We start from the raw sequence: 27,986 nt of genomic DNA on the forward strand, positions 1-27,986 counted from the left end.
GATGGAGGATGGGCGCAAAATGGCCTGACTGTTTGAGTGTGTGCGTGTGTGAGTGTGCGTGTGTGTGTGTGTGTGTGTGTGGGACTCATTTTGTAAATACAGCCCATTTTCAAATAAGAAACGGACAGTATACGTCTGGATTAGACAGAAACGATGAAGATGGATGTCACAGTATTAGAATGTACACTGCTGGATTTGTGTTAATAAACCTGTATTTGTGTCTGTGTAACCCTCTCAAGCTTTTCACAGCTTCCTAAGAACTCCACTCTCGACTTAAATTCCCTCTACGACGTACAGTTTTTCTTTTTCGTTTTTTTTTAAAAAAATTTTTAGGAGAACTACTCGTGGGCATAATTGCAAATGCTAGCTCAAGTTGAACATTTTCAGCTCCAGCAGGTTTGCTATTGCCTCACTCCTTGCTGCCAAATGTGAATCTACAATGTCTTACCCACAGTCCCATCTTCCACTGGTGTCTGGAATAAGGCTGTGTGCTGCACACCGGTTTCATTTATAGATTGAATTCAATGTGTGAACGCATAGATCACGTGGCGCTGTGGAAAGCCGCTATTACACAACTGCAGCTATTGCACGTGCAGCCCATTATCGGGGTTATTTGTGTTTTGATTAAAATCTTAAATAAGTCAATGTTTGTCATTATTTTCTATACTTTAACCATCCACGACTTGATTCGTATGGAATATGAACATTGTCACATCTCACACAGCAGCCGGCCTTGGCTGTTTCGTTTTCTTTCATTCCCATTTTATTGTTTTTGCTGGAGAATTACTGCAGTTAGAATTATCTGTCACATCACATTTGTTTTTTTTTTTGAAAACCACTGAAAAAAAAACAGTTTGTCAGTGTCTATTGAGATTATGCTCGACACAGATGACAGATTACGCCTGCTGCAGTACACAAGGCACAGTCGGGTTTGTTAAAAGGTGTCGTGTAGTTTGTGTAAATCTCAATTTAGTAGAACCCAAGATGAACTTTTGCCACCCTTCCACTTCTTCACTCCTCCCGGCTGCCTCGCACAGCTTCCATTTTCACACCAACACGGCAGATGACAGATCAATGACTTCTGCTCTTGGAGCTGCACTTGTTCTGCTTTTTGTAACAATTGATGAAACAGCTGTTATTCAAGATGAGATTGGATTTGAAACATGAAATTACAAGGCAATAGTCATCCTCTGGGAGGTAGCACTTCTATCTCGTCTGCTCTCGGATGGTGAAGTTATCATTGGCCTGCTTCGAAAATGAAGATCCCTTGCATACATGAGTGCAGTTTGGGCCCATCTCGTGATCATTTTGGGCCACTAAATGCAACTGTGAGTCAATGAGCAAAATGCAAAGATGCCTTTTGAGAGCGCCGATGCCATTTGGCAAATAATTTATCCAAAATGGAGTACAGCGCCCTGGCAACCCACAGGGAGATGATTTTCCAGTACCGTGGCTATTGCTGCAGCCGGGAGGGCCATTGCCGTATTAGAGCAGCTTTAGTACTGGAGATGGGCTCCCGTCCAAACACACTGCTGCTAACCGCTCGTGCTCGCTTCAGCAAGTAGCATGCCTTCCACAAACACGTTTTTTTTTTTTTTTTTGTTCGGTTTAGAAAATACCAGGAGAGCCTCTTGTTTTCCTTCTCCCTCATTATGATTTGTCATCGTCTCGTTCCTCACCTGCGAATCTCAAGGTCAGAGGCGCGCTGTTGTGTCAGGTGCACGCGGCTGATTCAGATGGGTAAATTTGGCCTGTGACCAGGTCGAGCCATGCAGGGCCTGAAGGGAGTGTAAGCCAGAACAGGATATTGTCTCAGTGAGCCATCAGGGTAACTGTTGGTTACACTTCCCTCTTCACTGTTTGTGTTGCCCAGAAATGCTCCTGCGATATGTGGCGCTGTTCTATGGGCGTAGAACAGCGCCACATACCACATATCCAGCGTAGACTCATTCTAGTCTACGCGGGATTAAATTAACGTTCGTGCAGATTAGGATTGGATTATGCAGCACATGCCTACTGAACACGGACGCATTTTTATGGCAGAATCTGACACATATATATGAAATATAGGTTTTAAACATATTAGTGTACATCAAAGGTTCTTCTGTACTGTTGTATATCAAGTGAATCCGTTATACAACAGATCTGAAGGTCACTTATGTGACTCTGTAAATGTTGACCTGCATTTCCAACTTTCTCCAACTGCATTTATAACATATGTATAACTATTGGATTGCCGACTGAAGAGATGTAAATGAAGCAAAATTAAGACCGATCCCATATCCAGCTCAGCCAGAATTGTACATACGTTTTGTTTGTGGCTTATCAAAAAGGCAATGGAAATCCGAATGTAGTCCAAATGGCATATTTTGGGATCCGTTGCGCCTCGACCAGATTCCAAAATCACGTCATCATCCGAGATAAGCACTCTGAACTGAATTAGAACGGATTTATATAGCTGGTGATTCAGCTTTTTTCCAGCCTATTTGACTGTTTAGCCCCGAGTCGCCGATAAAACCCATTCAACATATTTCTTTGGAAGGAACAAGTCGCCGTCCTCTTCACGAATAACATGACGAATCCTTAAGCCCCCTTACCTACGAACACCGAGCCATTAGGTTTGTGAAGTCCCAGGTTTCAGCCACGATTGCCCCTGGTCTTTGTGACGACGACGCTAAATGAAAGAAGTGTTTTGGAGACTAATGAGCGTGGCTGAGCTACATTGGCAAGCGCATAACTTCCCTGCTCATACAGCCCCATTGTGCCCTTCTCGCACCCTTGACAGACACTCTGAAAGAGAGAGAGACAGAGAGCGAGCATGTGTGTGCGTGCGTGCCCACGTCCATGTGTGTAATCTCTAATTAGTGTCTGGCCTCTGTCTTGAGCACGTGTGTCTTCGCGGAGAAAGAAAAGGACGCGGAGTTTATGTGGAAGTGTGGTTTTGTGTGTAAACCCAACTCCCTGCCTACAATAAAAAAAAAAGTCGTTTCAGTCTGAACCCAAAGCGGCAGATCGGATTGGAACTCCTGCCTCCGTCGTTCACGTTAAACCCCCCCCGTATGAACACATACTCCCACTTTTGAGTTGTCCAGCCAACACTGAGTAATTGGTTGTTTTTGACAGTTGGGGGTATTTAATGTCACAGTGGGCCTTTGAAATACTTGACCAGGAAGAAAGATAATCGCAGACATCAAAAGCTCAACCTGCTTCCCTTTCCTGCCCTCTTTTCTTCTCTTTTTAGAAGGCTTTCCCTCACCGCCTGCGTTCGCCCGCTGCCATTTCCACCCCCCCCCCCCCTTTTGCTGAGGGCTTCCTCTCCCTTTTTGTTGTCTCACAGACGTGATTAGGAGGTCGGCCTCCGCGCCGTTGAGTGCGAAGGAACGGCCGAAACAGGCCCTCCAATCCAAACCCTCGCGGATTACAGCGTCCCCCGTCCTTTACACCATTTCTTTCTCCACCCCTCTACCTTTCCAAAGCTTCCATTTGTCACTAACAGGCAGGTGACTGGGATGATTAATGTCGGAGTTAATCACCCACAGCAGGCCGCATTCAATCATTCTTCGCTACTCTACATGCCGTCAGAACTGGTTGGAGGTCGCTTCATTTTCTGCTGCCCAAGATGAAATCTTGCTTACAGTTTAGAGGCTTTTTTTTTCTTTTTTCTTTTGTTTTTTTCTTTCCCCCAAACAGTTTGTTAGAAATTTACAGGTGAGCCTCTTCTGTGAACAACTGTTGACAGTCGCTGGTGAGTTGGCACACTGGGCCGGGTTTTTCCACAGAAAGTGGACGTCTGTTGACACGAGGCACAAAAGCTTTGCTGTCGGTGGTCTCCGCTCAGGATGCAACTGAGGCGAGACTTTTCCGTGCCGAACAAGCGTTACGGGAAACACGCCAGTGGTGCACGATGTTTAAAATCCTCCTTTGAATCGTTTTCATGTCTAGGTCAAGCCTCGACATAATGCATGTGTGTGTATATATATATATATATATATATCAAGGTCATTTCAGATGTGACTAATAAATGGTAGTACTTTCTACCTGTTGATGGTTCAATTCTTTTAAGAGCCGCGCCGTCTTTTCGGGAAGTTTAAAGTGATGACTGTTTAATCCCACGACGAGTAGATCAGGTCGGCGCACACATTTTTTTTTTTTTCAGGGGCATAAGCTGACAGATGGCAATGAGGCCAGGTTGAGGCTTTTTGCCCTTTTGCATATTAAAAATCAAGCCATCATTTTTATTGAAGGAAAAAAAAAAAAAAAAGGGGGTTTTAGTTTTAACCAGTCTGGCTCACAGGGCTTTTATTTCTGCTTACCTCTGCACCCCGGGCTACATTTCACCGTTGACTGCAAATAATCCAGCATGTTACTGCCATGTGTTTTATATTTATACCTATGGCCTTGGGTTATTGTGGGCAGCTTTCATAGATGTGCATGACACGGACTACCCTATAAATTGTGTGTCTTGCTCGTAGCTAATGCGGGCGTATGTGCCCGTGCAGGCCTTCACAATCTGTCGGGGATAAGCACTTTGCTGGTCAGCTGGCCAGTTGTTGAGAGAGAAGGATGCACAAATCTCGTGATTAATCACAGTCGGCACCTCTTCAGGCTAACGCTTAGCAACTGCAGAGCAGCAGGGAGACCTCCGGGCCCCGCAGACTCTGTTCGCTCCAGCCACAAAATGAATTCCCGTTATCAGGAAGCCATATAATGGAATTACCCTGCAATTCTACTCCACCTGAAGAAGATGGCATCCAACATGGCACCATAAAAGCAACACGTGTATTCATATTTGCGGCTTGCTATCTATATGAATATTCCTTGTAATATTTATCTGTGCCAGTAAAATATGGAGTGTACCTCTGGTCATAACCGGTCCCGCACTTGTTTCTGCTCCACTTGTCTTTGACTGTTTGGTTTGTTTGACCTGAAGCACCAGCCTAAGTCCACACATATGATAGTGAAACGGATATGAGAAAATAGTAGACATAGTCTGGCCTATATCCCCACGTTGATATTTGTTTTGAGGGAGAGAGCGTGCGCTCCGGGTGTGTTCTCGCGCCGCAACTTTCTGTTTCACTCGGTTCCTTCGAGCTCGTGTGGGAAATCTACACCAACCCAAACATTGGAAATTTTTTTGGCCGCAGCCGGGGAAGTTTGGCTTTTTGCGCTCGCCGGCATGCCAGATATTCGACCACGCTCTCCCCAGTGGATCAGTCAAAGTAGCTGTTGTATTTTGAGAGCCCGCTGCAGAGTCCAGACAGTAAAAAGAGAGTTGCCTGCATGGCAGACCCTCGGTCATATGGCTCATTGGTGTGTGTGTGTGTGTGTGTGTGTGTTTGTGATTCCAAACATTTGACCCCTGTGAAGTCCATAAGCCTTATTTTTTTTTTTTGTGCTTTTCGACTAATATGCCTCCAGGTTGATGTGAGGCTTGGACCTGGTTTCTGGCTGACTGTAAGAGGGCTCAGTGTAGATGCGTTTAGGACTGAAGGGTTGACTGACATGTCGGGTAATTCTTGTTGTGCCAGACCTGTCCCTTATCAGTCGGCATGAGGGCAGAGCTAAACACGGCGTGTTTTTTTGTCAAATATCCAGAAGAGATGCAGAAGTTTTAGAGTGGGGGGGGGGGGGGGGCATTTATTTACACAACGGTGATTGAAACCACTGAAAGCGGAACTTCTTTAAAACGGAAACTCCAAAATGCTCCTTTTTCCCAATCGAGATGCCATCGTGTAAACGGGACAAGTTGTGAAACGGCGGCACATTTATTAACTTCCGTACGTGTTGTGACTGTAAATTAGTCACTCTGAATAATTGGTTTTGTGCTGCTGCGTTCCATTTATTTGCCTCCTTTTACGTTTGATTGATAATGAAGAGATTTCAAATATTCACTGTTGCTAAATGAAAGTGCTATTTAATTTTCTCTCCCCGGCCCTGGAAACCCGAGCAACGTGGCGGCCCGCCTATTTCTCTAGCACGCGATTGAACTATCTGCAACGGTTTGCATACACAGTTTTGGTTGTTTAAACTCTACATTGTCTTCAAGGTGTGGAAGTGTGCTCTGTCAAACGTTTCGTCAAGTCCAACCTGTTAGAAGGAGTTTTCCGACTTTTGAACATGACTGTGTTTTTTTGTACACTTTGGAGGAATGCAGCCGCCCCATCTTCTGCTCAATTCTTGCCCATTATGAAGCTTTTTCTTAAAAAAATAAAAATAAAAATGACATCTTTTTTAAATGAAAAAATAGCTTCGTGTATTTAAAATATCCTGAAATTATCGAATTTCTTGGCAGTGTTTTGAGGCGATCAAATAGCTGACGCATGAATGTGTTGCAGGAAGTCCAAACAAAAAGTCAGTGCAAGTCGTGATCAGCCAGTTTTTCAGAGAATCAACATGACTAAAGCCTTTACTCATGAGCTTCACCTTACTGACGAACAAAATGTCGCCCGAAGAGTCGACGGCTTCGAGGAGTGTGATTTTTGCTTACGCATGTATGAGCAATGGTAAACTTTACAACTGCGTTTCTGCTTTCAAGGTAGATAAGTGGCAAAATGGAGAGGGATAAGAAGAGAATAAGAGGGGGAGATGGTCAAGAGGGTTCTATCCAAAACGTGTGAATCTAACAAAAAAAAATGATACATCTACCATTCCTAATGGACAGATCATGTTGTGGCCACGTCAGACTCTTGAGTTGCTTCAGCAGGAGTACATTCGATAATGCAACGCTCGTGGCCGACAGATAAGTGATGCACACCGAAAGCTACAATCTTATCGTTACTAAAAATAGCATTAGCATGACAGTCATGACTGTGGGTTTGTAAATACATTCATCTTGAGTGTTTACCAGTTTCTGCCCAAACAGTTGTCAATGTGTTTTAATGGGGGGGAAATGGGACTTTTTTTTTTTTTTTTAGAATGTACTCGTATAGTTTTTGCACTAAAACAAAGGGAAAGCGTTGGAGTTTCAAGTATTTCGAGGTCATCCTGGTATAATTATACTGGTCCAGCCCACTTCAGATTCCTGTTTTTCGTCTTGTGTGAAATCAAATGAATCCACCTTGGGATTAAGACGCGTCACGCCGCCGCCACGTCAGACATTTACAACTACTTGTAACATGTTAACAAGAAGGTCACAGGTTTCTTTTCGTGCTCCTCATTAGTGTTGGGTTATTTTCGACAGGGGGAAGCCAACAAAAAAAAAGACGAAGTTTTTATCAGTTTGTTGACATGTTGTTGTCATAGGCTGCATAGTTTGTCAAGACTGAGGTGGAGTCGAGACAGAAACCTTATCAGCAAGGCACTCGGAGTATGTGTGTTTTCACTGCAAGCATATTATGTGATGCACATTGTATGAGCGAGTGTGTGTTTGTGTGTGTGTACACAAATAGATCCAGTGTGGCTGGTAGAGCAAGGATGGCCTTATTTTAGGTGACAAAGCTGCCGCGCAGGAATTCACTTGGCTGCTACTTCATTCTTCTTCTCGACTTTCATTATTGTGCCCGACGGAATGAATGCGATTGTTGCTTTGTTGTTTTGTGACCTCCGCAAAAGACTTGGTTGTTAACACACACCCACACACACACACAAAAGTGAAGAAATGAGGTTTGCTGCTTAAATTTCAACACAAAAAGAAATAAAAGCTGTTTTTACCAATCTAAAGAAAAATAAAAGGATAACATTTTTGAACACAAAAAAAAAGAATTTGCTTCAGCAGCTTTACAAACGTTTCAAGAAAAACCTCATCGCAGTCCTGGAATATTTTTAGTGATTCACGTTCGAACTCAGGAATGTTTAGCTCTAACTTATTGCATGTGTCAGTCACTATTTCAGCTTCCCAGTCTTCCACTAAGAGCCCCATCATACTTCTCGGGGCCATCTGTCGTATCTTTTTGTATTTTTTTTTTTCTCTCGCCAAAAGTAAAACAAAAACCAAAAAAAGTGAGAATGAAATAAAAACAAGTGAGGAGAAAGCATCTGGCTGCTCTTTTTGTTTTTACGCGTCTCCTCGTGCCTCGAGCACAAGCGTTGGGGGGGGGGGGGGCATGTGCGAGTTGCTCATAGCAGCAAAACAATATATCTTCTTGTGTAAACCAGGATGAAAGCCGTCTCCTCCGCTTGTGTTTGCGTACTTGGTCGCCATCTTGGGTTAACTGGGTCAATGTTGAGTTTAAGGACGATTGTTTGTGTTCAGTTTAGACTGCTTTAGCCGCTCTCTCGCTAACTGATGAGGCGTTTTTTTTCCGCTGTGACAGTTTAAACAAATAAAAAAAAAAAAACTGTGCGTATGACTGTATTTGGTTTAAAGAAAAAAAAGAAGAAACTAACGCACGTTTGTCTTCAATCTCTCTCTCTCTGTCTCTCTCTCTCTCTTCTTCAGGAACGCACCAGGTCTTTTGACAGCTTCAACATGAACACTCTGGAGAGTTCCCTGATCGACATCATGAGGGCTGAGCAGGACAACCTGAAAGGTGATGACGCCAGCTGTCAGTCGGCAGCGGGGAACGCCTAACCGACAAGTAGAAATGCTACCAGTTCATTTAATCTGCTTGTTGGTTTTGTAGTTTTGGACAGGAAGCTCTGAGTATGTAACAGTCCAGTGTTCTCTGGTAAACGTGTCTATATTTTCAGTAAGCCTGTGAAGAGCGTGCGGTGGTAATGTGGAATTCTGACGGCGATCATCTCGTCGCTGCCGCGTTCGCATGCGTCACTTTAAAGTTATGTCAGAATTCTGGAATTATTTGCTGAAGGAGGCTGGAGAAGAAAGCAACTATGACTCCGTTTGCACGGTGTTTTATGCAAAAAAAAAGGCATCGTTTTTGTGTTTTTCATTTCAGAAAAGAGTTGCGTTTTGATAACGATGGCAGAGAACCTAAATTAAGACGATCTTGCGAACACTCTTCCTAAAACGGCCCCGATTCATCCAGCGTCAGGACCATCTCATTGACCACTCGAAAATAGAGCTGGTAACTCCCGACGCGCACAGCGCGTCTTCACAAGCTGACGCCTCAGTTCTCAGCGGAGAAGTTTCACGTCCTCCGCGGGTCTTGGCCTCTAGAAGTCGTGGTGTTTCTGTGTTGTAAATCAACAGTATCAGGAAAGGTCAGTCTGCGTAGCGGCCGGATCACACTTCTGTCTTCCTCATGCTTCTCTCTCCTTCCCACTTCACGTTAGAAAAAAACCCAAAAACACACACACACACACACACACAAAAGTGGAATTCTTCACTGTACAGAACGTTGGTTGGAGTGTGCCTGAGCGCGACGCGGTGAGAATGACCTCCTTTTCTTATCTGTCAGAAGATGGAGATGCTGGCTGAGGCTTTGTGTTTAAGAGGGGATTTCTGAGCGAGGCGGGAGGGACTCCCACCGATTTTGAACTGAAGTTGTTGGCTGTCATTAGTTTGTAATGATCGCCGCTGCACAGCTTCCCATTCTGGAGAGTGATTGACGGGAGGTTGTGACGTCGGGTATATTAGCGATAAGTACGAATAACGTATGCCGTTACCTGCATGGACTGATCCGAATGAACCAAACTGAATCTATCTGGGTATTTTTTTTTTTTTATACTACGTAAGAAAATGTTAGTTATTTGTGGACGTACAGCCGTCTGTTAATGGTCTTTGATGCTCTCTACAAAGTACTGCTGTTTTTTTGGGGTTTTTTTTTTAAATCTTTCGCCACATTCATAGAAAGATTGTTTCGTGTCCAGAAAACCAATCATTGAACTGGACTTTAGCTATTTATTAACCAGAGAGCATGTGGTGTGTGTAGTGTAGGCAGACCGGTGGTCAGTGTTAATCTGGATCCTGCAGGTAGTTGGGTTTCCTTTATTGTCTGAGGGTGGAACTCGCCGAAAAGAGACAGAGGAAGCAGTTGACCAACCGAATACATTGTGGTGAGAATTCGCTGTTGGCCAAGAGGGAGGAGCTGGTAGGAGCAGTTCTGGCAATGATCATTGTTTAAAAGGAAACACCTTTGATTTCTCAAGGCTTTAGCTCACTTTAAAGGATCTGGGAGAGGCACAGTGGGTGACGCTGTCTGACATATTTGTTAGGAGTTAAGCAGATCATGAGGCTCCATTGTAGATAACGGCTGCATTGTGCCTTTGTTGGGTTGGAACAATCCAGTGGGCCGAGCACCAGAAATTGATTAATTTTGGTTCCTCTACGTGCTCAATAGGCTGCATGAGGGACCTCAGAACATAAAGTGCTTTTATTTCATCGTTTTGAATTGAAGGGATCAGAAAAATATTAAAGGGAAACATATTACATGCATCGTTCAAGCAAAAACCGCTTGTTTAATCACATTAATTGTATACATGGCCCCGCGTTTACATAAATGGCAGCACTGTGTAGAACAGACGGGACCCTATATTCCAGTTCCCACTGCCACAATAACAGAATGAGGGCAAACTGTGGGCTTACAACAATCCACTATCACCTTGTATTTCTTTCAGCCTGGAACAAACCGGACTCAGCTGCATCCAGCTGTGATCTAATGCCCTGCTGTCCAACCTCACTACATCTTCCCCTACATATTCAAAGAGGAAGGCTGGACGTCTTCCTTATATTAGGCACGTTTTGGTATCTCGGCTCCAGCCATCCTGGCACCAATTCCCACATCAATTTCATCCAACAGTTTGGCACCAAGAAGACAAAACACTTCCCCCCCCCCCCCCCCCCCCCCGGTAGATTTAAAGTGTAATTTTATTGATTTTTGGAGCCGTGCAAGATTTTGAAAAATATGATGAAATAACTGCAAATCCGACTGAATAGTTAATGTCCTGTCCACTGTTATCTGTATCTAACACAGATGCTTCATGATTAATTTTATTATGCACATTTAACTTGAAATCATTTTGCATTTCATTTGTTGTCCAGCCTCATTACGTATTTACTTTTCCTATTGCTCTGCTCGTCACATCTTTTTTCTTTGATCTGCATCCATTTTTTTTTTTTTCTTTTTCAGATTCCTTGACCTTTTTATGTTTTTAAACCCTTCGGCATAACATGGAATTGAATATTATACTACTTCTTCCTTGTCCTGTGCAGTGCCAGTGCAGTCGCAGTGACTTAAGTGAGTGCGTTTCCCCTCACGGCAAAGTAAAAAGAAAAACATAATTACAGCAAATCTCTCATTGAGATGGTGCTCTTCTCCGGGCCAACTCCTATTGTCTTTTGTGCTCGGTCACACGCACGCACTCGCAAATATAACAAACGCAGACTGCAGGCATACACGAGCACATTTCGACGCACCAATTCCTCATTCCAGCTGAACGTATCGAACAAAGTGAGGGCGATGAAGCAGGCGAACGGGCAAGACAAAATGTCTACAGTAGAAGTGGCTTTGAATGGCTTCCAGCATTGTCCTGACTGACAGAAAGGATCCCTCTGTTCAGCCATCGCTAGCACACATGCACACCCCACACCCCGCTGTGGTGTGTGTGTGTGTGTGTGTGTGCTTGTGCATGCATGGGCTTTAGCTGTTCCTGTATGTGTGCATAGCCAGCAGCATGCAAATAAGGTTCACAGAGGGGGCACACACACACACACACACACACACACACACACACACACACACACACACACACACACACACACACACACACACACACACACACACACACACACACACACACATGCGCAACTCTGCAGGGAAACGTGCACTCAGTGCACCTACGTGCCGGCACACCCGCTCCTCCTGGCCTAATAGAGGCTTTTAAAATCGAGCGTGACGAGGTCTTCTTAGGTGGAGTTTGATTTTGGTTGGTGCAACTCTTAAAAAAAAAAAAAAAAAGATGATATTACAGTGCTTAATTACAGAGGGGAGGGGAAATTGTTGAATTCAGCAGTGTACTGTGGAGGATTTGTGTTCCCGTCTGGATAATCTGGCTTTGGTTGGAATGTCTGATTTTATTTTGCTTAGACTCGGATGTGTGCTCGGGATGTGTCGACGTCGACGTTGATATATTATAGTAGTAGTAGTACAGCCACGGATGGACTCTTCTGGTTTCTGTCGGTGGTTTGTGAGTGTTTGCTCATGTTTTCTCTGTGTGGGGCTCAACAGGCCAAGTATGGGGGGGGAGGGGCCAGCAGATTTCCATGTGACCGAGGCACGGGAATGCACCAATCGCAGGGCAGTCCGTACCCGCACAACAATGGCCGTACTATTTCAGCTCTTTCATCTTATTATCCCCTCTGCAAGCAAGCGGGCCTTGCATAACTTTGAGGCTTGTTTGGCATCATAACACATATTTGTGTGGGCGTGTGTGTGTGTGTGTTGTGTGTTGTGTGTTGTGCGGTGCGTGCGAGATGGCCCTGGCAAATGGCTCTATGTAAAATGTATGATTTGAGGCTCGGGAGAAACGGAGATATGCAGACAGTGAAATGGAGGTCGATGAGAGGAGGGGGGGTCGATGTCCCAGAGATGTAGCCTCTAATGAGATCTCACAGCCTCCAAAAAAAATTTAGCAACAATGATGCTCCATACAGGAAAACCAACCTTCCCGTTTCCAATAAAAGTTGCGCTCAATAGCAAGTTAATCCAGCATATGTGGCAATAATCCAAAGAGTCATTGTGTTGTTAGCCGTTTGCCAAATTAACAATTGCTAAATGACAGCATTAGTGGCACGATCTTGCTTCATACTGTTTAGTCAATGTCGCTTCTATTTGTTGAAAAAGCCTTTCATTACCGAAGGGAGCACAAAGTATCTCTCGGCCTCTTTCTTCTTCCAGAAAAGATTTTCGTATCGAGTCAGGACAGAACAATGGTCTTCTAGATGTCCGGACCCCAGAGTGAAGTCAAAGCATCCATAAATATTCTCTATAATCCATATTTCTGCTCTTGTGTCTTTCTGTGCAGGTCGTCTGGGGTTCCCCCACCAAGGAGGGGAAAATCCTCTTCCCCTTAATGGTACGTATGGTAATCTGTGCTCTATAGTCAAAGGTTTATTAAGAAATAATGAACGATCAGAGGTTATGTTAAACTGAAATGTCGTGTTTGGTGTTGAAAGCAGAAACATCAGCTATAATCCCACATTAACCTGAGAAGATGTGTTCATGCAACAAACGGGATCATTTTAAATTCCTGTGTAAAGCACACACTCGCTCGGGATGATTATGTTCATTTATCTTTCAGGTGGACAAATATAAGAATGATTCCCTCACTTTCAGTGATCTTATTAGAATAAGATCTCCTCATTAGCTCTCAGTGTCCGCCGCTCGGGGCGTAGCAGGTGAAGGGAAGTTGGCCGGTGCAAGGTGACCCTGAGTGTTTGCGCCAGGTGGCTGCGGAACCTCCTGCTCCCTTTGGCCTGGCCGGGATCGAATCCAGGCACGGAGTTTAGTGCGTCTCGTCTGTTCCCGCTTCGCAGAACGCCAACATAGGAGCTCAAAGGGCAGCTCCCACACTTGCCCACTTTAAAGTGCTTTTAACTAACATGCATTTTGTCGGGTTCTCTTCCTTTTCATTCTTCTGTGTTCACACTGCTCGCTCTCTTAAACTTCCAGATGAATGAGGAGGATCGTGTGGGGAGAGAGAGAGAGAGAGAAGTACTGGCTTTTGACACCAGGCAATAAGTGCATGGGTAAAAGAGACGGAATAAGAAAAACAGCTTTTGGTCTGCTTGATAAAATGTTTATTACATACAAGTGTTTGAGATCACAGACCCCGTCTGTAACCCGCCGAGGTACGTGTCAGAGGCGAGCGTTTTTGAAACTGTTTATTTTTTTTTCCAATTCCAAGATGTTTTATACCAGATCTTCTATATAATAAGAGAATATTAAATATCGTGGAGTGCAGTAGCCAGGGTTACAGCTTGTCTAAAAGCAATGCCTCTGGTGGCAGTTTCTGCACATAAAAATGAGAAATGTTGGCGTATAAGAATAAAAAAAAAAAGTCCATAAGAATAACAATGCCGTCCTGCACATCCTCTATATACAACCTGCCACGAAGATGTGAATCACAGAGAATCAATCCCCGTAGCGATTATGTGCAGGGAAAATGTTTAGTGTAGAAGGAAGTCGAGTTTTAGCTTATGATTGTTTTCACATACTTGTTTTCAGCTTAATTCTAAAATGTATGTAAAAAAATGAATTTGAGAATAAAAAAAAAAAAGATTGACATATCAGATTCTGCAACCACTGACGCTTGAACTGTCATCCGTCACGTTATCAGAAAAGGATGGTGCAGTAATCTATTTCTCGACTTTATATAATATTTTCTTTTCTACCGTGGCTGAACAAGTTAATCTTTTTGGGAGACAAAGCACGGAACAGCAGCAGGTTTCACGTTCAGCCACCGCCACATTTGCTCTTGCCTCTTGCTTTGTGGTTTTGTGATGTTATACGTTTGGCCTACTGGTCCTGGGTCAGAATGTGAAACAGGAGAGGCCGGTAGTTTCTCCTGAAGACTGGCGGGTCACATGGGGAGATCACGTGGTCGGGAGCTGTCATCAACCCCGAGACAGATGGTGCCAGCGGATAGGCCTAGGATAGAGCTCTCTCTCTCTCTCTCTCTCTCTCTCTCTCGCTCTCCCTTCATCATAAGAATACACAGACTACATTTCTCATTTTCTTGATCTCTCCATTTCTCTCACCCCAACACGGCTTTTTATCAGCTCCTTCCTCCATCTCTACCAATCTTTTTCTTTCTCTCTCCCTGCCTCTCCCTCTCTCTCTCTCTCTCTCTCTCTCTCTCTTTCCATCTCACTCTCTCTCTCTCACATCTTTTTATAGCACTCTCGGCTCTCTTTCAATCTGCTTTCCTCCTCGGCTCTCTCTCTCACTCTCCCTCCCTCCCTCCCTCCTCTCCCTCTTCGTAGCTCTGGTTGACCTTCCACCCAGAGTTAATGTCCATCTGGGGTTGAAAGTCCACCGAGGGAGGCGAAGGATTATTGCTTGTGTGCCCTGGTCGCTTCTTCATCCTCTCCATGTTCTTACAGTGTTAGCACGATGCTTAAATCTCTCCAGTGTCCACATTTTTAATTCCTTCACTTCAGCTGTGTGCAGAGAGACATTATTTCCCATCCTGAGGTTCATGCAGTGGTGCTTTCTTTGCACTCGTTTCAGGGAAGAAAGAAAAAAAAAAAAAGAAAATACTGCCACAGGAAAGTTTGGATTAGTGTGACGGATTGGATACATTCAATCTTCATTTTGTTATTGCGACTGCATGGAGTCTGATTTGGACCGTAATGATGCCTTGTAGAGTCTTATTCTGATTCATTGACTGCAAGCAGTGGGTTTAACAGTCGATCTCGCTGCATTATGGCTTTCTCTGATCACCTGTGATGTGCCTTGAGGTTCCATCGCTGGATGATTTCTTCTTTGCCTTCAGCCTCGCATCAATCTGGGCCAGAATTAGAAGGCGGGGTGTCTCCCGCCGCTCGTACTCCTGATGATGTTCACTCTTTATTTAGTCGTTTTCATCCGACTGAGTGAACCGAGCTGGTTTCGGGCATCCGATCAAATCAAATGAAGCCGCCGTCCTCGGCCCGCAGCATGAATCTGAGCATATAATCTGAGCTGCAGGGATTCTTAACTTCATCACGTTAAGCCCACCTCGAGGCTTTTTAACACTATAATTCATCAGTGATTATCATCATCCTGTATTTCTCAAAGCAGTATATTTACCAGCAAAGGGTTAAACTGTTATTTAGTTGAAAAACACAGAAGTTGTGTGATGGAGAATAAATTCATAATTGACAGTTACAGACGATGTATAAAGCTCCACCAGCCTTTTAAGAGTTGAGCTTATATTTCCTTTGGATTTTGTTGAAGCTTAGGAAGTGGGTCTTATAATTGCAAATAATAATAATAATTCCTTATGACAGAAAAAGATAGGGAAATCTGACTTTCTGCTCTAAATTACAATTGAAATTGTGAACTTTTTTGGGGGGGGGTTTGGGTTCATCCAGCTACTTGACTCTCTCACTGCTCCAGTGTAATATGCCTTCATTTATGAACACCCTCTTTTTTTTTTTTTTTTTTTTATATTTGTCCTTATCCCACATGCAGCCAGGAATTATAGCAGGAGACGAGGTAAACAAGCATAAATATATTATGTCTCGCTGTCGGCCCATTTCCCGCCCTAAAGGTCTTGATGTTCTGACTGATTTTGTCGTGTTCAGCTGGAGTATAGGCCGCTGGTTTGTTGTCGCATTAAGAGACATACAAGTGCCAGACGAGTCGTTTCTTTTTGTGTAACTTACAGTGAAGTGACATGTTTGTCTGCATGATTGTCTTGAGTGTCGCGCATTGTTCTAAGTTTGTGAAGTAATCTTATGCATCTTTTATCTTTTTTTTATTTATTTTTTTGCTCTCTCGTTATGCCTCGCTCGACTTCACGCTGCTTTTCTCATTTTCGCATACATACTGCAAACTCGAGGCAGACGATCTAAATTAGTGCTACATTTAGCGGCAATGTAACGAGGCAGTGAGACGCACAGAGCGCAGGACGTGAGTTACACACACTGCAACAGAAGCCAGGCACGTGGCCCGGCGTGCTCGCACACGGCTCATATTGTAAGTTGAAAGCGAACTGCCTCACATAAATCTTTATAAAGCAGCTCAGGCCCGGTTGTATGGGAACAGGAATGAGCCAGAGAGAGCTTAACCCATCGAGCACACACACACACACACACACACACACACACACATACACACACACACACGTACGTGCACACAATGCAATTATTCCGACTTTCCCATTAAGACGATGATCGTGCTTCTGTGATAGCTTGCATGCATGTTCAGTGCTCCATCAACGTTACGTTTTTTTCCTGCATGTGTGTGTGTGATCTAAGAGAACGGATTACGAGAACAAATCGTGACTTTTGGATGTGACTCATGAAATGCACCTTTCAAACTGCAGGCATCTCTGTGATACTCACCGACATTAGCACAAATATGCGGCCCTGCTTTTCTCTGGTTAAACAACTGCGATAAGGCTGCGTGCTGTATTCAGACCGTGCATTCGTAATAGTCGGAAGTGATTAATGCATTTTACATTTAGCCCTTTGCTACACATGGAGAGCCGCATTGTGCTCAAGTAGAATGACGTTCTCATGCATTCCCTCATGAATCCTAAATGATACTAAACACGGGGGTGGGGTAAAAAGTAGATGACTCGGCATATTGTAAAAAAGGTGGACAAAGTGTGTCAATGAAGCGCTTCATTCTTCATCTCGGCGTTACTGCTCAGACATGAACTGTCCTCACAGCCGGTTCTCTTCCTGTGTCTCTCAGGTCACTCCTCTCTCTTCCCCATGGAGGACGGCTTCCCGGATGACGAGCGTGGCGACCAGGGCCTCGCGGGTTTGGGCTCCCCTCACTGCTTCCCTCACCAGAACGGAGAGCGCGTGGAACGCTACTCCCGCAAGGTCTTTGTCGGAGGACTGCCTCCGGATATTGACGAAGGTACATAGTAAAATAAAGCTTTGGTATTCAGTCAAATAAAAAAAAAAAAGATTTTTTTTTAAAAAGAACCTCTGCGAAAAGAAGATACCGTCTTCACATTGAGGTGGTTTGAAACACCCGAGGCAGAGCTTCAGCTACAAACGTGCGTCAGTGTTTCTTTTAAAGGATTTGTTTATTTTCCAATAAGTCTCCGTTGTGTTTGCTTGATTTCAGATGAGATAACGGCCAGTTTCCGGCGTTTCGGACACCTGTTCGTGGATTGGCCTCACAAAGCAGAGAGCAAATCTTATTTCCCTCCCAAAGGTATCTCCCGTTGCCATCTCTGCGTGGCCACACTGTTATTTTCCTGCACAATTGTGAAGCAGTACTTTGGTGTCTTTAAGTTTGACTTCAACACCTTTTTTTTTTTTTTGCCTAAAAAAAAGGAAGCAAGCCTTTTGTCGGTCTGCTGCTCACTAAACATTTCTATCCGTGCAGTCTGCTTCTGTTCGCAGCCCATTATTGAAGCATTTGGTTACCATGTCTTGGCTGTTCCTCTGTTTGTAAAAGCTTTGTGCCCTGCTGCTGTGAATGCAGCGTGTCGTGATCAGTCATACAGTCGCAGTAATCAGGGCGCAGAATTCCAGCACGGTTCTTTGTCGATACTTTGTGGCCCCGGCGGAGTGAATAACTCTGCTGTGTTTTTTTTTTTTGTGTGTGTTTTTTTTTTCTGGGGTTTTTCTGTGTGTGTAGGCTATGCCTTCCTGCTGTTCCAGGATGAGAGCTCAGTGCAGGCTTTGATCGATGCCTGCATCGAGGAGGACGGCAAGCTGTACCTCTGTGTGTCCAGCCCCACCATCAAAGACAAGCCGGTCAGTGGGCGCACACACACACACACACACACACACACACACACACACACACACACACACACACACACACACACACACACACACACACACACACACACACACACACACACACACACACACACCAATGCCCCTGTGTGCTTAAATCTCTCACTGTTTGCACTGAACTCAGTGGTGATGACTTTCACTTGACTTTACCAGCAGCTCGAATGAAGTCGCGGCTTTATTTCTGCAGCTGAAAGCAGCACTTTTCCTTTTTGTGTGTTGCGACAGGTCCAGATCCGCCCGTGGAACCTCAACGACAGTGACTTCGTGATGGACGGATCCCAGCCCCTGGACCCCAGGAAAACCATCTTCGTGGGAGGAGTTCCTCGTCCGCTCCGTGCAGGTATCCCCTGCCGTTCTGTTTGTCAGTGCATACAAAACCAGGCGAATTACAAACACAGGAGTGTTTCTAATGCAAACACATACGTTCTGAAGTGTCGGCGTTGCATACGGGTCGTCTGTTACAGCAGGTCGTCTTCCAGACCCAAGGTTGGAGGTTTGATCAACCGCGTCCTCGAGGGCTTTAGATTTCTTCACTAATGTCTTGTAAGGTGTAAGAATAAACTACAGTTCTCACTGTGACTCACAGTTGTTTTCTTAGAGACACGGTTTCAAGCTTATATCTTATCGGGTTGTGTTAGGATCTCTTGGTGCTTCAGTGACTTTACGACACCGTCATGTGCTGTCATGAGACTCGAGCAGCACAAAAACAAAGACATCTCTTACATATCTTGACTGTTGCTTTCTAAACCTTTTATTTACAATGGGTCATTTTAAAATTGAAAATCTGGACGGTCGGATCTTTAAATTGCCTTCTTTTTGTTCCCTGTGTTGAAAAATATATTTCCGATGTCTTATCGCATAAACATTAAACGCATAACATTCAGTAGAAAGGGTTTACTTTTCGTTGCCTTCCACCTGACGTCTGAAATGCAAAACGCCTCGTTCTGTAAGACACAGGAACACGATCCGCCCGTGGTCGTAGTAAAATTAGACCTGCCGGAGCTAAAGAGGCAGTGACCTACACTGGTTATATCAGGAAGTGCTCTCTGTGGCACAATGTGCCGTCCAGAATATTAAATTCCATTTATTCCTGATAGCAATGTTATATGCGCCGCGCACCACTGGTAGCCATGTTTCAGACCTCTGTGCTGTAGTTGTGGTAATGACCAAGGTCACCGGGCCCTGCAGCGCTTTAAATATTTTATGACTCTCTTTGTCTCTCTTTCTCTGTAATAACAGGGTCAAACTTTCCAAGTTAAAATTCGACATAATAACCATCCAGGTCTAAATAAATCTAGATTCTAAATATGCAGTTTTATCCCCTTAATTTGTATATTCGTAACCCATAAAAGGCTGTCTTGGGGTTTATTGTAGCTTTTTGTTTATATTTGCCCTGTTTAACTTTGATAGGCTTTAATCAACCTCGTGTTGAAGGTTTAATCTCTCAGATCAACAACCATCGTCAACTTTATGTGCGTTTTTTTTTTTTGTGTCGCGGCTACATGAGGAAGAGTTTATATGCCCAAACGTTGTGAGGAAGTGAGCTTTTAAAAGAAAGTTGCTTATTGCTTGTCAAGCTATATTGGCGTTTTGGTTAATTTTGGGCAGAGGTAATTGTGCGTCTCTCTCTCTGTCTCTCTCTCTCTCTCTCTCTCTCTCTCTCTCTCTCTCTCTCTCTCTCTCTCTCTCTCTCTCTCTCTCTCTCTCTCTCCCTCTCTCCTCTGCAGTGGAGCTGGCCATGATCATGGACCGCCTGTACGGAGGAGTTTGCTACGCTGGCATCGACACAGACCCCGAGCTGAAGTACCCCAAGGGAGCAGGGCGGGTCGCCTTCTCTAATCAGCAGAGCTACATTGCTGCTATCAGTGCTCGCTTTGTACAGCTGCAGCATGGAGAAATCGATAAACGGGTGAGTGGAAAGAAAAGCGAGCTCACTGTTCATACCCCCCCCCCCCCCTCACCGCTATCTCTCCTTGAGGCCCCCTTTCTTCATGAGACAACCCCCACAACCTTGCTCTTGGTTGTGTTCCTCTCAAACTTTGCAGCTTTTATGCCGTTTCTTCAAGTTGCTCAAAGGAGACACGAGGCCTTTGCAGTTCTGTATGACAATACATACAGTTTAAATTCAATATTCAACATCTAGTTAAATTATTCACTATATTAGATCTTTCTCATTTTTTTTTTTTTTTTGCATTATTAACTGTTATAGTGAAAAGTAAAAAAAACAAAACGGGAACAGAGAGCCGTCTTTTAACAAACTGCAGATTGAATTCAGTTTGGCGTAGATGGAGGAACGTTATGAGAACGGCGCTAACAAAATTTCAAACCCTGTAATCGTGTGTTTCTCGGTGAAATGCACCTTGGGAGTCATAGTTAACTTCGCCTCTTAAATTTTTATGTTCGCAACCCCGCGGCTTTTGAGTTTTTTTTTGTCTAAGAACCAGGCGTTTTATGACGCCGCCGTTAATCATCCGCTGAAGCGCTGATTTCCCCGCTCCGCCCGTGAGTCGCAGGAACACTTTCTGTGGGCGCCATGAATGGAAATCTCAATTTGCAGTCCGAGAGGGCACTGAAGTTCCTCCTCCCACTCCGCAACTCTGTTGGCTGTTTTGTCCCAGGCGGTTACTGCTGGAGACATTTTGTTACCGCGGGAAAGAAGCGCAGGTGTACTCTAGTATTAACGCTGGACTTTTGCTTGTTGCAGTGAGTGGAGAGTGAGTCAGCGTTTAGATTCTACCAGGATCGCCAAACTGAGGCTCCGCAATATTCAACCAGCCTGCTGATGATAAGACGTTATTCAGAATATCACAACCTGTGTATAAAGATGGAGATCGAGCATAAAAACTGGAGAATAGCCATGAAATCCCTGGAATAATAATAGTATGTTTTCTCATTTGCATACGTGCGAGATGGAGTCTCTGGTGACATTTAGCTAATAGGTGGAAAACCTTTAAACTCAGCAGGGAGCGAAAGACGGAAGAAAGGTTTCAAAATAATACTGTTGGCCCGGAAGGGAAGTGAGAAAATTTCAGCACTCAAGCAACTCTGGCGAAGTCGGCGGTGCTGTTTGACACATCTGTGTGATTTGAATCCGACGTAAGAGGCGCCATCATGGCACTGGCAGCTTTCAGACGATTGTGCGGCATAATGCGATCCAAACCACAATCTGAAAAGCAACGCGTTGACAGCTTTTGAAATTGAAAGTAAACTTCTGTGTTGCATCTGGAAATTCTTGAACTTGTGAAAATTGCTCATCCAAAGCTAGAAATCTTTTTTTTTTTTTTCCCTTCCACAGTACTGCAAATATAACTGATTCTCCTCACAGGAAAATACAACAAATCATTTCTTTTCTCCTCTCGCTGATAAATATGTTGCTTCTGCTTTGACGGCGCCTTTATTGCCAACTACCAGAAGCAGAAAATGTGTTGTTGGTTCGGGGTAACCTGATCTAAATTCAGCAGCAGGAAACGGGTCAGTAAACAGTGGGATCGAATTACAAATGGACACAGTAAACTCATTTATGCACAAACACCTTTTCCTGTGAATGTCTCATGCGCTTGTAAATGGAGGTCTCTGCCAACACCTCATGGAAACCAGCAAAAAAAAAAAAAGTCTTTTGGATTTGATTTTGATAAAGGAGGAGAAATATTTACCATGGCGGAGGTGCACATGAACAGTAACAGCGCTAGGTTAAAAAAAACAAAAAAAACAAAATGGTTTCTTTGAAATGTCCACAGTAAAGTGAGCGTCTCCTCCCCGTGTTGCAGGTGGAAGTGAAGCCATATGTGCTGGATGACCAGCTGTGTGACGAGTGCCAGGGAACCCGCTGCGGCGGGAAGTTCGCGCCGTTCTTCTGCGCCAACGTCACCTGCCTGCAGTACTACTGCGAGTACTGCTGGGCGGCCATCCACTCCCGCGCCGGCCGGGAGTTTCACAAGCCCCTGGTGAAGGAGGGCGGCGACCGGCCGCGCCACATCTCCTTCCGCTGGAACTGAGCGGAGGTCAGAGAGGGGGGAGGCAACAGGAGGAGCAGGAGGGCAGGTAGTGCAGGAGTCGCAAATCATTGTACAAATAAATGCACTTTTCTGTTGCTGGTTCCTTTTTGCTCTAATTTCACCGGACGTTTTATTTTTTATTTTTTAATTTTTTTTCTTTCTTTCTTTTTTTTTTTTATTTCTTCCTCGTTTTTATTTTTGAAAAGTTAATATATATCAATATTTTGAAGATAGAAAAGAAAACCTGGTACTATATCCAAATATTGTCCAGCAAGGAAAAAAAAAAAGATGTGTAACATAGTTTTATTTATGCGTTTTGGATTTTTTTTTTTTTTTTTTTTTGGAAATACTTTTATTAGTTCTTGGAAAAAAAAAAGAAGAAAAACATATATAGGAAAGGTTGAGGTGTGATTCTGGTACTCTGCTGTTCAATTGGCATATTTTTTTCTAAAGCGTGTATTTGATTTTGACGGACGAGGCCCCAAAACGACTTTGTTTTCATTTGACACTCGGCTGACTTCTCTTGTAGCAGAGCTGCTCTCTTTTCTTTTCTCCGGAGTTTGAAAAACACTCGAGGCTCCAGAGCAAAATGTGCTTTTGAGAAAGAAAAAAAAAAAAAGGTGTTGCTAAAGAAGAGTGCACTTATTTCCAGTTCAAAGAGTGAAGATACAGTATATGAGACCCTTAGTAGTTAACCAAAGCTGAATCTCGATTAACAGAGAGGGCCCACCGCTGAACAACATGGATTCTTTTTCCCTTTCAGATCACAACAACAACAACAACCACAACAACAAAAAGTCTGAACTTCTCTTTTTATGATTTCTGAGACTGTACGTATACTTTGACGTTACTTGAAAATTGCCATTCGATTTTAGCAACACAGATTTGGGTTTTGATCTCCATTTTGACATGCAAAAACTAATACCTCAAACTCAGCTGCTAATGTGCCGAATACAGTTAAAAAAGCGAGAGAGAGAGAGAGAGAGCGAATGTTCTCCTTTCCTCAGAAGAAGAATCAGAGGGAAGTGAAGCAACAGGCAGAGAGAGAAAGAGAGAGAGAGAGCGAGCGAGCGACGTGACCGGCACAGTTTTGTACTCACTTGCTTCATCACCTCCTTATTTTTGTAATGAACCCAGGGTTGTGCGAGGGGACAGAGCGGAGCGTCGGACTTTATGGGAATGTATGGTATAGGGAGGCTACGGGAGAGACAAAAGCTATAAATTCAGCCCCAACCCCACCACCCACACCCCAACCTCCCCCCCCACCCCCCCATCTCCCCTCACTTCTCCTCCTCAATGCTGCCTGTGGCGCTAGCGGCTAGCAGAGCGGCTCCTCACCCTAAAGGGCTGCTTCAACAGGCGTCTTCACTGCAGTTTTTCACCACCAAAACAGGAAAAGCCTGTCTTTAAAAAAAAAAAAAATTGTTTGGTTTTTTTTGTTTGTTTGTTTGTTTTTTAGCTTTTTTCTAACATGCATTTGTGCAATTCTCCCAAGTCTTTAATAATAATTGAAAGAAAAAAAAAGAGTCTACCTTGCATCCAAGAGTCAGTTGATGACTAAAGCAATTAAAGCTTATCTGCTTTGCGAAATCGTTGAGTCGTGGAGGGATCTGTCCTTTCAGCGAACCCTCCATCCCTTTTCCTCCTGCCAAGCTAATCCAACTCAGCATCCAGTGTTTTTGAAGCATAACTGAAGATAGTCTCTGCAGCGTGCTCTACTACTGCACCCTTGTGACTCGCATGCAGTCCGCTCGCCGCCGCCGGGGGCGCAGGTCCAGTCGGCTTCTGGGAACCAAAGAGTGCCGTGCAGTAGTGGGTCATCCTGGAGCTCGTTTTTCTCGTCTAGCTTTGTTGCATCGTTTTCTCAGTTTGGAAGGTTTTTTTTTTTTTTTTTTTTTTCCCTCCATATATATATATTTTACCCAAACTGTCACTTCTACTCACATTTTGTGTTTACTGTCAAGCCCTGGTGGAATCCAACAAACCAAAGATTGGCCTTGAACATGATCTTTACAGTACCTGCAGTTCACCATCCGAACCACCAGGGGAACACACCACACACACACAAACACACACACACACACACACACACACACACACACACACACACACACACACACACACACACACACACACCCCTCACAAGCCCCGTCACTTCTTTTTTTTTTTTTTTTTTTTTAAATCTCACCTAGGTCTGCGTGTTTTGGGGAAATTAACACAAAGTGCACGTTCCCACAGCAAAAGTAAAGCTAATCTTCGTTTGTTTTCACTCACTCAGCGGTAACCTTGCTAGCCGAGCATTTAAATGTCAGGGAGTTAGTACAGAAACTTGATTACACACACACAGGCACACACACACACACATACACACACTAACACGCACACACACACACACACACACACACGCACACACACACACACACACACACGCACTAGTGAGAATCCTCATATCGGCACGGTGTCCTTGCACCAGTTTTGCACCCTGGACATTAGTTTTGTGGGTGTGTTGGGTGAGCATTTTAGAAGTTAAAACACTTTGTGAAGAATTTGCTGTTAAATGAGATGAAAAAAAAAAGATTATTTTATACATGGCCTGCTGATTTTTGGTACAGTGTTTTCTAGCTAAATTATTTTGTCATGCACATATAAACATTTATTATGCACTACTTTTCTAAATATTTTTTCTTTTTCCAACAGTCATTTTAGGCACATTTTTCACAAATGGGGAAACTCCTTTTTGCAATACCTCAATTTTTCACATTGTGAAAGGTAGCTTTTGTACTTTTGTTACTGAGAGATCTGCATATATGGAAATGTTCATTTTAAGAAAAAAAAAAAAGTTGAGTGATTTCAATATATATTATTTTCAATTATGCTTTTTATACATTTCAGTGCTGAGGAATCTTTACAACTAAAAGTGCGCACTTGTGTTGACGCGACTTCAGATCTGCAGAGGAGAGAGACCAAAGTGCATCGCTCTCTTGGTCTTAGCTTTTCGTACATTAGATGTTTCCAGTCAATCTGGTCAATAACAGCATGGCGAGAAAAAAAAAAAAAGAAAACGACAAAAAAAAAAACACACACGTAAAGAGTTGTAATTTGAAATTGATGTTAATGTCTCTAAACATGGCTATACTAGTTGGAAATGGTAACTTCTGTCTTGGTTTCCTCTCCATAGATGGAGTATAACTTATTATAAGGAGAATGCAGAAATTCGGTTCACGCTTAACGCTGAATCTCGTATCACAAGAATGGATGTTTGGTGTTTAGATATTTTAATATTTGAAAAAAAAAAAGTATATATATACATATATATATTCTTGAACTTGCCAACTAGCACCTATTGTAATCCTTAGCATGCATGACGAGAATATTAATAAAAAAAAAAAAAGAGAACATGACAAGTACATGAATTAGCTATTAAAATTAATTGTTGTGGTGTGCACCAATTGTTTCTCAACTATTAAGTTAAGGAACCCCCCCCCCCCCCACTTATATCCTCGTCCACCCCCCCACGTGTTAAACCCCCCGCCCCTGCCCCGCCCCGCCCCACCCCACCCACACCCCCTCGTCCATTCGCAGACCTCTGCAGGATGCACATGACAAGAGAGATAATAGAAAACGTTCACATTGATTTGGCCGTCGCAGGACTTTGAGCATCCTTCTCGTAAAACACACTGTTTTAAAAGACTTGAGCGCCGGGTCCCCCCGCCGTCTGTGGAGGCGCTCTAAACGTAGACCTATCCGGAGGAAAGGGGAGCTTAAAGACTTGAATGTGGTAAATGTTGCAAGTTAACTTCAAGTTGTTATGTGCAATACTTCTTTTGAACCTTTTTCCAGATAAAGACTCTTTGCAATGTAATTCTTTAATGCCATTTTTAATTGCAGACATTTAATTAAAGAAGATGTTAATATGTTTTTCACAGTCATTTTCTACTGTTATTGTAATCCTTTTCATGCTGGTGTTTGTAAAAAAGAAAAGAAATCAAACTATTTGTACTAATATAAATAATTGAAGTTATTTTTAAAACATTAAAAGGTTTTGTGCTCATTTGCTTATTTTGTTTATTTTAAGCTACTGTGATTGATTGCATTGTAATTATTAGGTCAACAATGTATTTAGCTGTTTATTGGTATATTTTTAATTGGAATGTATAATTGATTTTTATAATTTTGATCAGATTTTTGTTATATTTTTGAGGTGAAGCTTTTAATATGTTAAAGTGTCTAGTTTTTACTAATTGCTATATTGTGCTCCACAATATATGGTTCACATTTTCTGAAGGAAAATAAATATTTAAATATTTGTCTGTTAATGATGTTACTTAATGGCAAGATTTCAATAGTTTTTAACTGTGTATGGGAAGGTTGTTGTATTTATTAATAGCATTTTTTACTTAAGATATCACCTTAATTTTTATTGTCATTTCACTTTATAAGTTCCTATTTTTGTATTTTCCTTTCTAATTAAGTTATGTAATACGGATATGTCCATATTTCTAGGAGTTGGTCTGTAGAAGTGCTAGTGAAACGAAAAAGAAAAATCTAATGTTATTTAATTGTTTGCAGCCAACTATTTATAACAGTATGCATAATTTTTAAATATTTGTAATGTGAAATGTTGAATGAAATAAATCTTAACTGTGATGAACGAAGGTGCTGTTTGTGGTTATTTCATGAGTCTCCGAGGAGAATCCTGCAGCTTTGTTTTGTTGCTCTTCACAGACTTGCTGATTCAGTGACTGACCACGCTCAAGTTTCATCTTGCCCTGTGGGTTAAAAAAAAAAAACCCAAAACAAAACCCAGCCCTTTAAGTAACGGTTACAGAATTGTACATTCTAACAGTTTAAAGTTTCCAAAACGTTGAAGGTGCGTTTGAGGACCTTGACACATGTTACATTTGAGATAAAACAAGAGGTCCACACTCATTGGATGAGCAAAAATGATTTAAAACTTCTTCTCTCTTAAGTGAAAAGTAATTTCTGGACAGATGAATATCGGTGATGATCTACATTTTGTTTGAATTACAAGTGACACCATTTGGAGTCACCGATCAGCCTCCAGCCGGGGAGCAGTGGTTTGCTTGGGAAGCGGCTCCAGCAGGAAAAACGTGTTTTGATTTCATACCGCGGGGTTTCCAGAAACGCGTTGTGTTGTTTGGTGACTGACTGGCAGCTTGTCCCCTGCAGCCTTCCCTTCCAGCCAGGGTCAGCTGGGATAAGCTGCAGCCCACGTGACCCCGGATTAATATGATGCTATAAACCGAAGCCCAACGATATGCAGATGAGTTAAATCAGTGGCCCAACTCCACTCAGTCTTTTGAACCCCTTCGGTCCATCTTGCTTGACTGTCAAGCTCTTGCACACTCTTATTTATGAACCTCTGATCAGGTCATGCAGTCCCCCCCCCCCCCCCCTCGGGATTCAAAAGAAACCTTTCAAACCAAACTTACAGCTCAGCAACGCCACCTGCTGGCTGCTTCCCGCACCGCCAGTAAGAGGGCTGAGGTGGGAGAAGACTATCAAATCCAATCAACGAACGTTTAATTGGTTTCCAACTGGTTTCTACTCTACTGAGACACTGATATTAGAGGAAATGACCTCTGTAGAATACATCATATTACACTATTACAATACAATCTCAGTTTATAAAAGTGGCTGTTAATTTTACAGCAGGAACC

The 27,986-nt window shown here is 43.3% G+C and overlaps 1 protein-coding gene across 3 annotated transcripts in view; it reads left to right on the forward strand.

Annotated features, from left to right (window-relative positions):
* Nucleotides 1-26,919, forward strand: part of cpeb4b (cytoplasmic polyadenylation element binding protein 4b) — a 31,464-nt gene extending 4,545 nt beyond the window's left edge. For 2 of the 3 annotated variants that reach the window (XM_080509361.1, XM_080509363.1), the window contains 8 exons: nt 8,378-8,468; nt 12,862-12,912; nt 17,244-17,414; nt 17,628-17,717; nt 18,147-18,265; nt 18,536-18,650; nt 20,038-20,219; nt 22,078-26,919. In XM_080509361.1, coding sequence (XP_080365487.1) covers nt 8,378-8,468; nt 12,862-12,912; nt 17,244-17,414; nt 17,628-17,717; nt 18,147-18,265; nt 18,536-18,650; nt 20,038-20,219; nt 22,078-22,305 — 1,047 coding nt within the window. In that variant the 3' untranslated portion in view covers nt 22,306-26,919. The remainder of the gene's footprint in view (nt 1-8,377; nt 8,469-12,861; nt 12,913-17,243; nt 17,415-17,627; nt 17,718-18,146; nt 18,266-18,535; nt 18,651-20,037; nt 20,220-22,077) is intronic. The other variant, XM_080509362.1, reaches the window with a different exon arrangement.
* Nucleotides 26,920-27,986: the final 1,067 nt, after the last annotated feature.

The sequence above is a fragment of the Blennius ocellaris genome (assembly GCF_963422515.1).
Source record: "Blennius ocellaris genome assembly, chromosome: 14".
NCBI classification, from domain to species: domain Eukaryota; kingdom Metazoa; phylum Chordata; class Actinopteri; order Blenniiformes; family Blenniidae; genus Blennius; species Blennius ocellaris.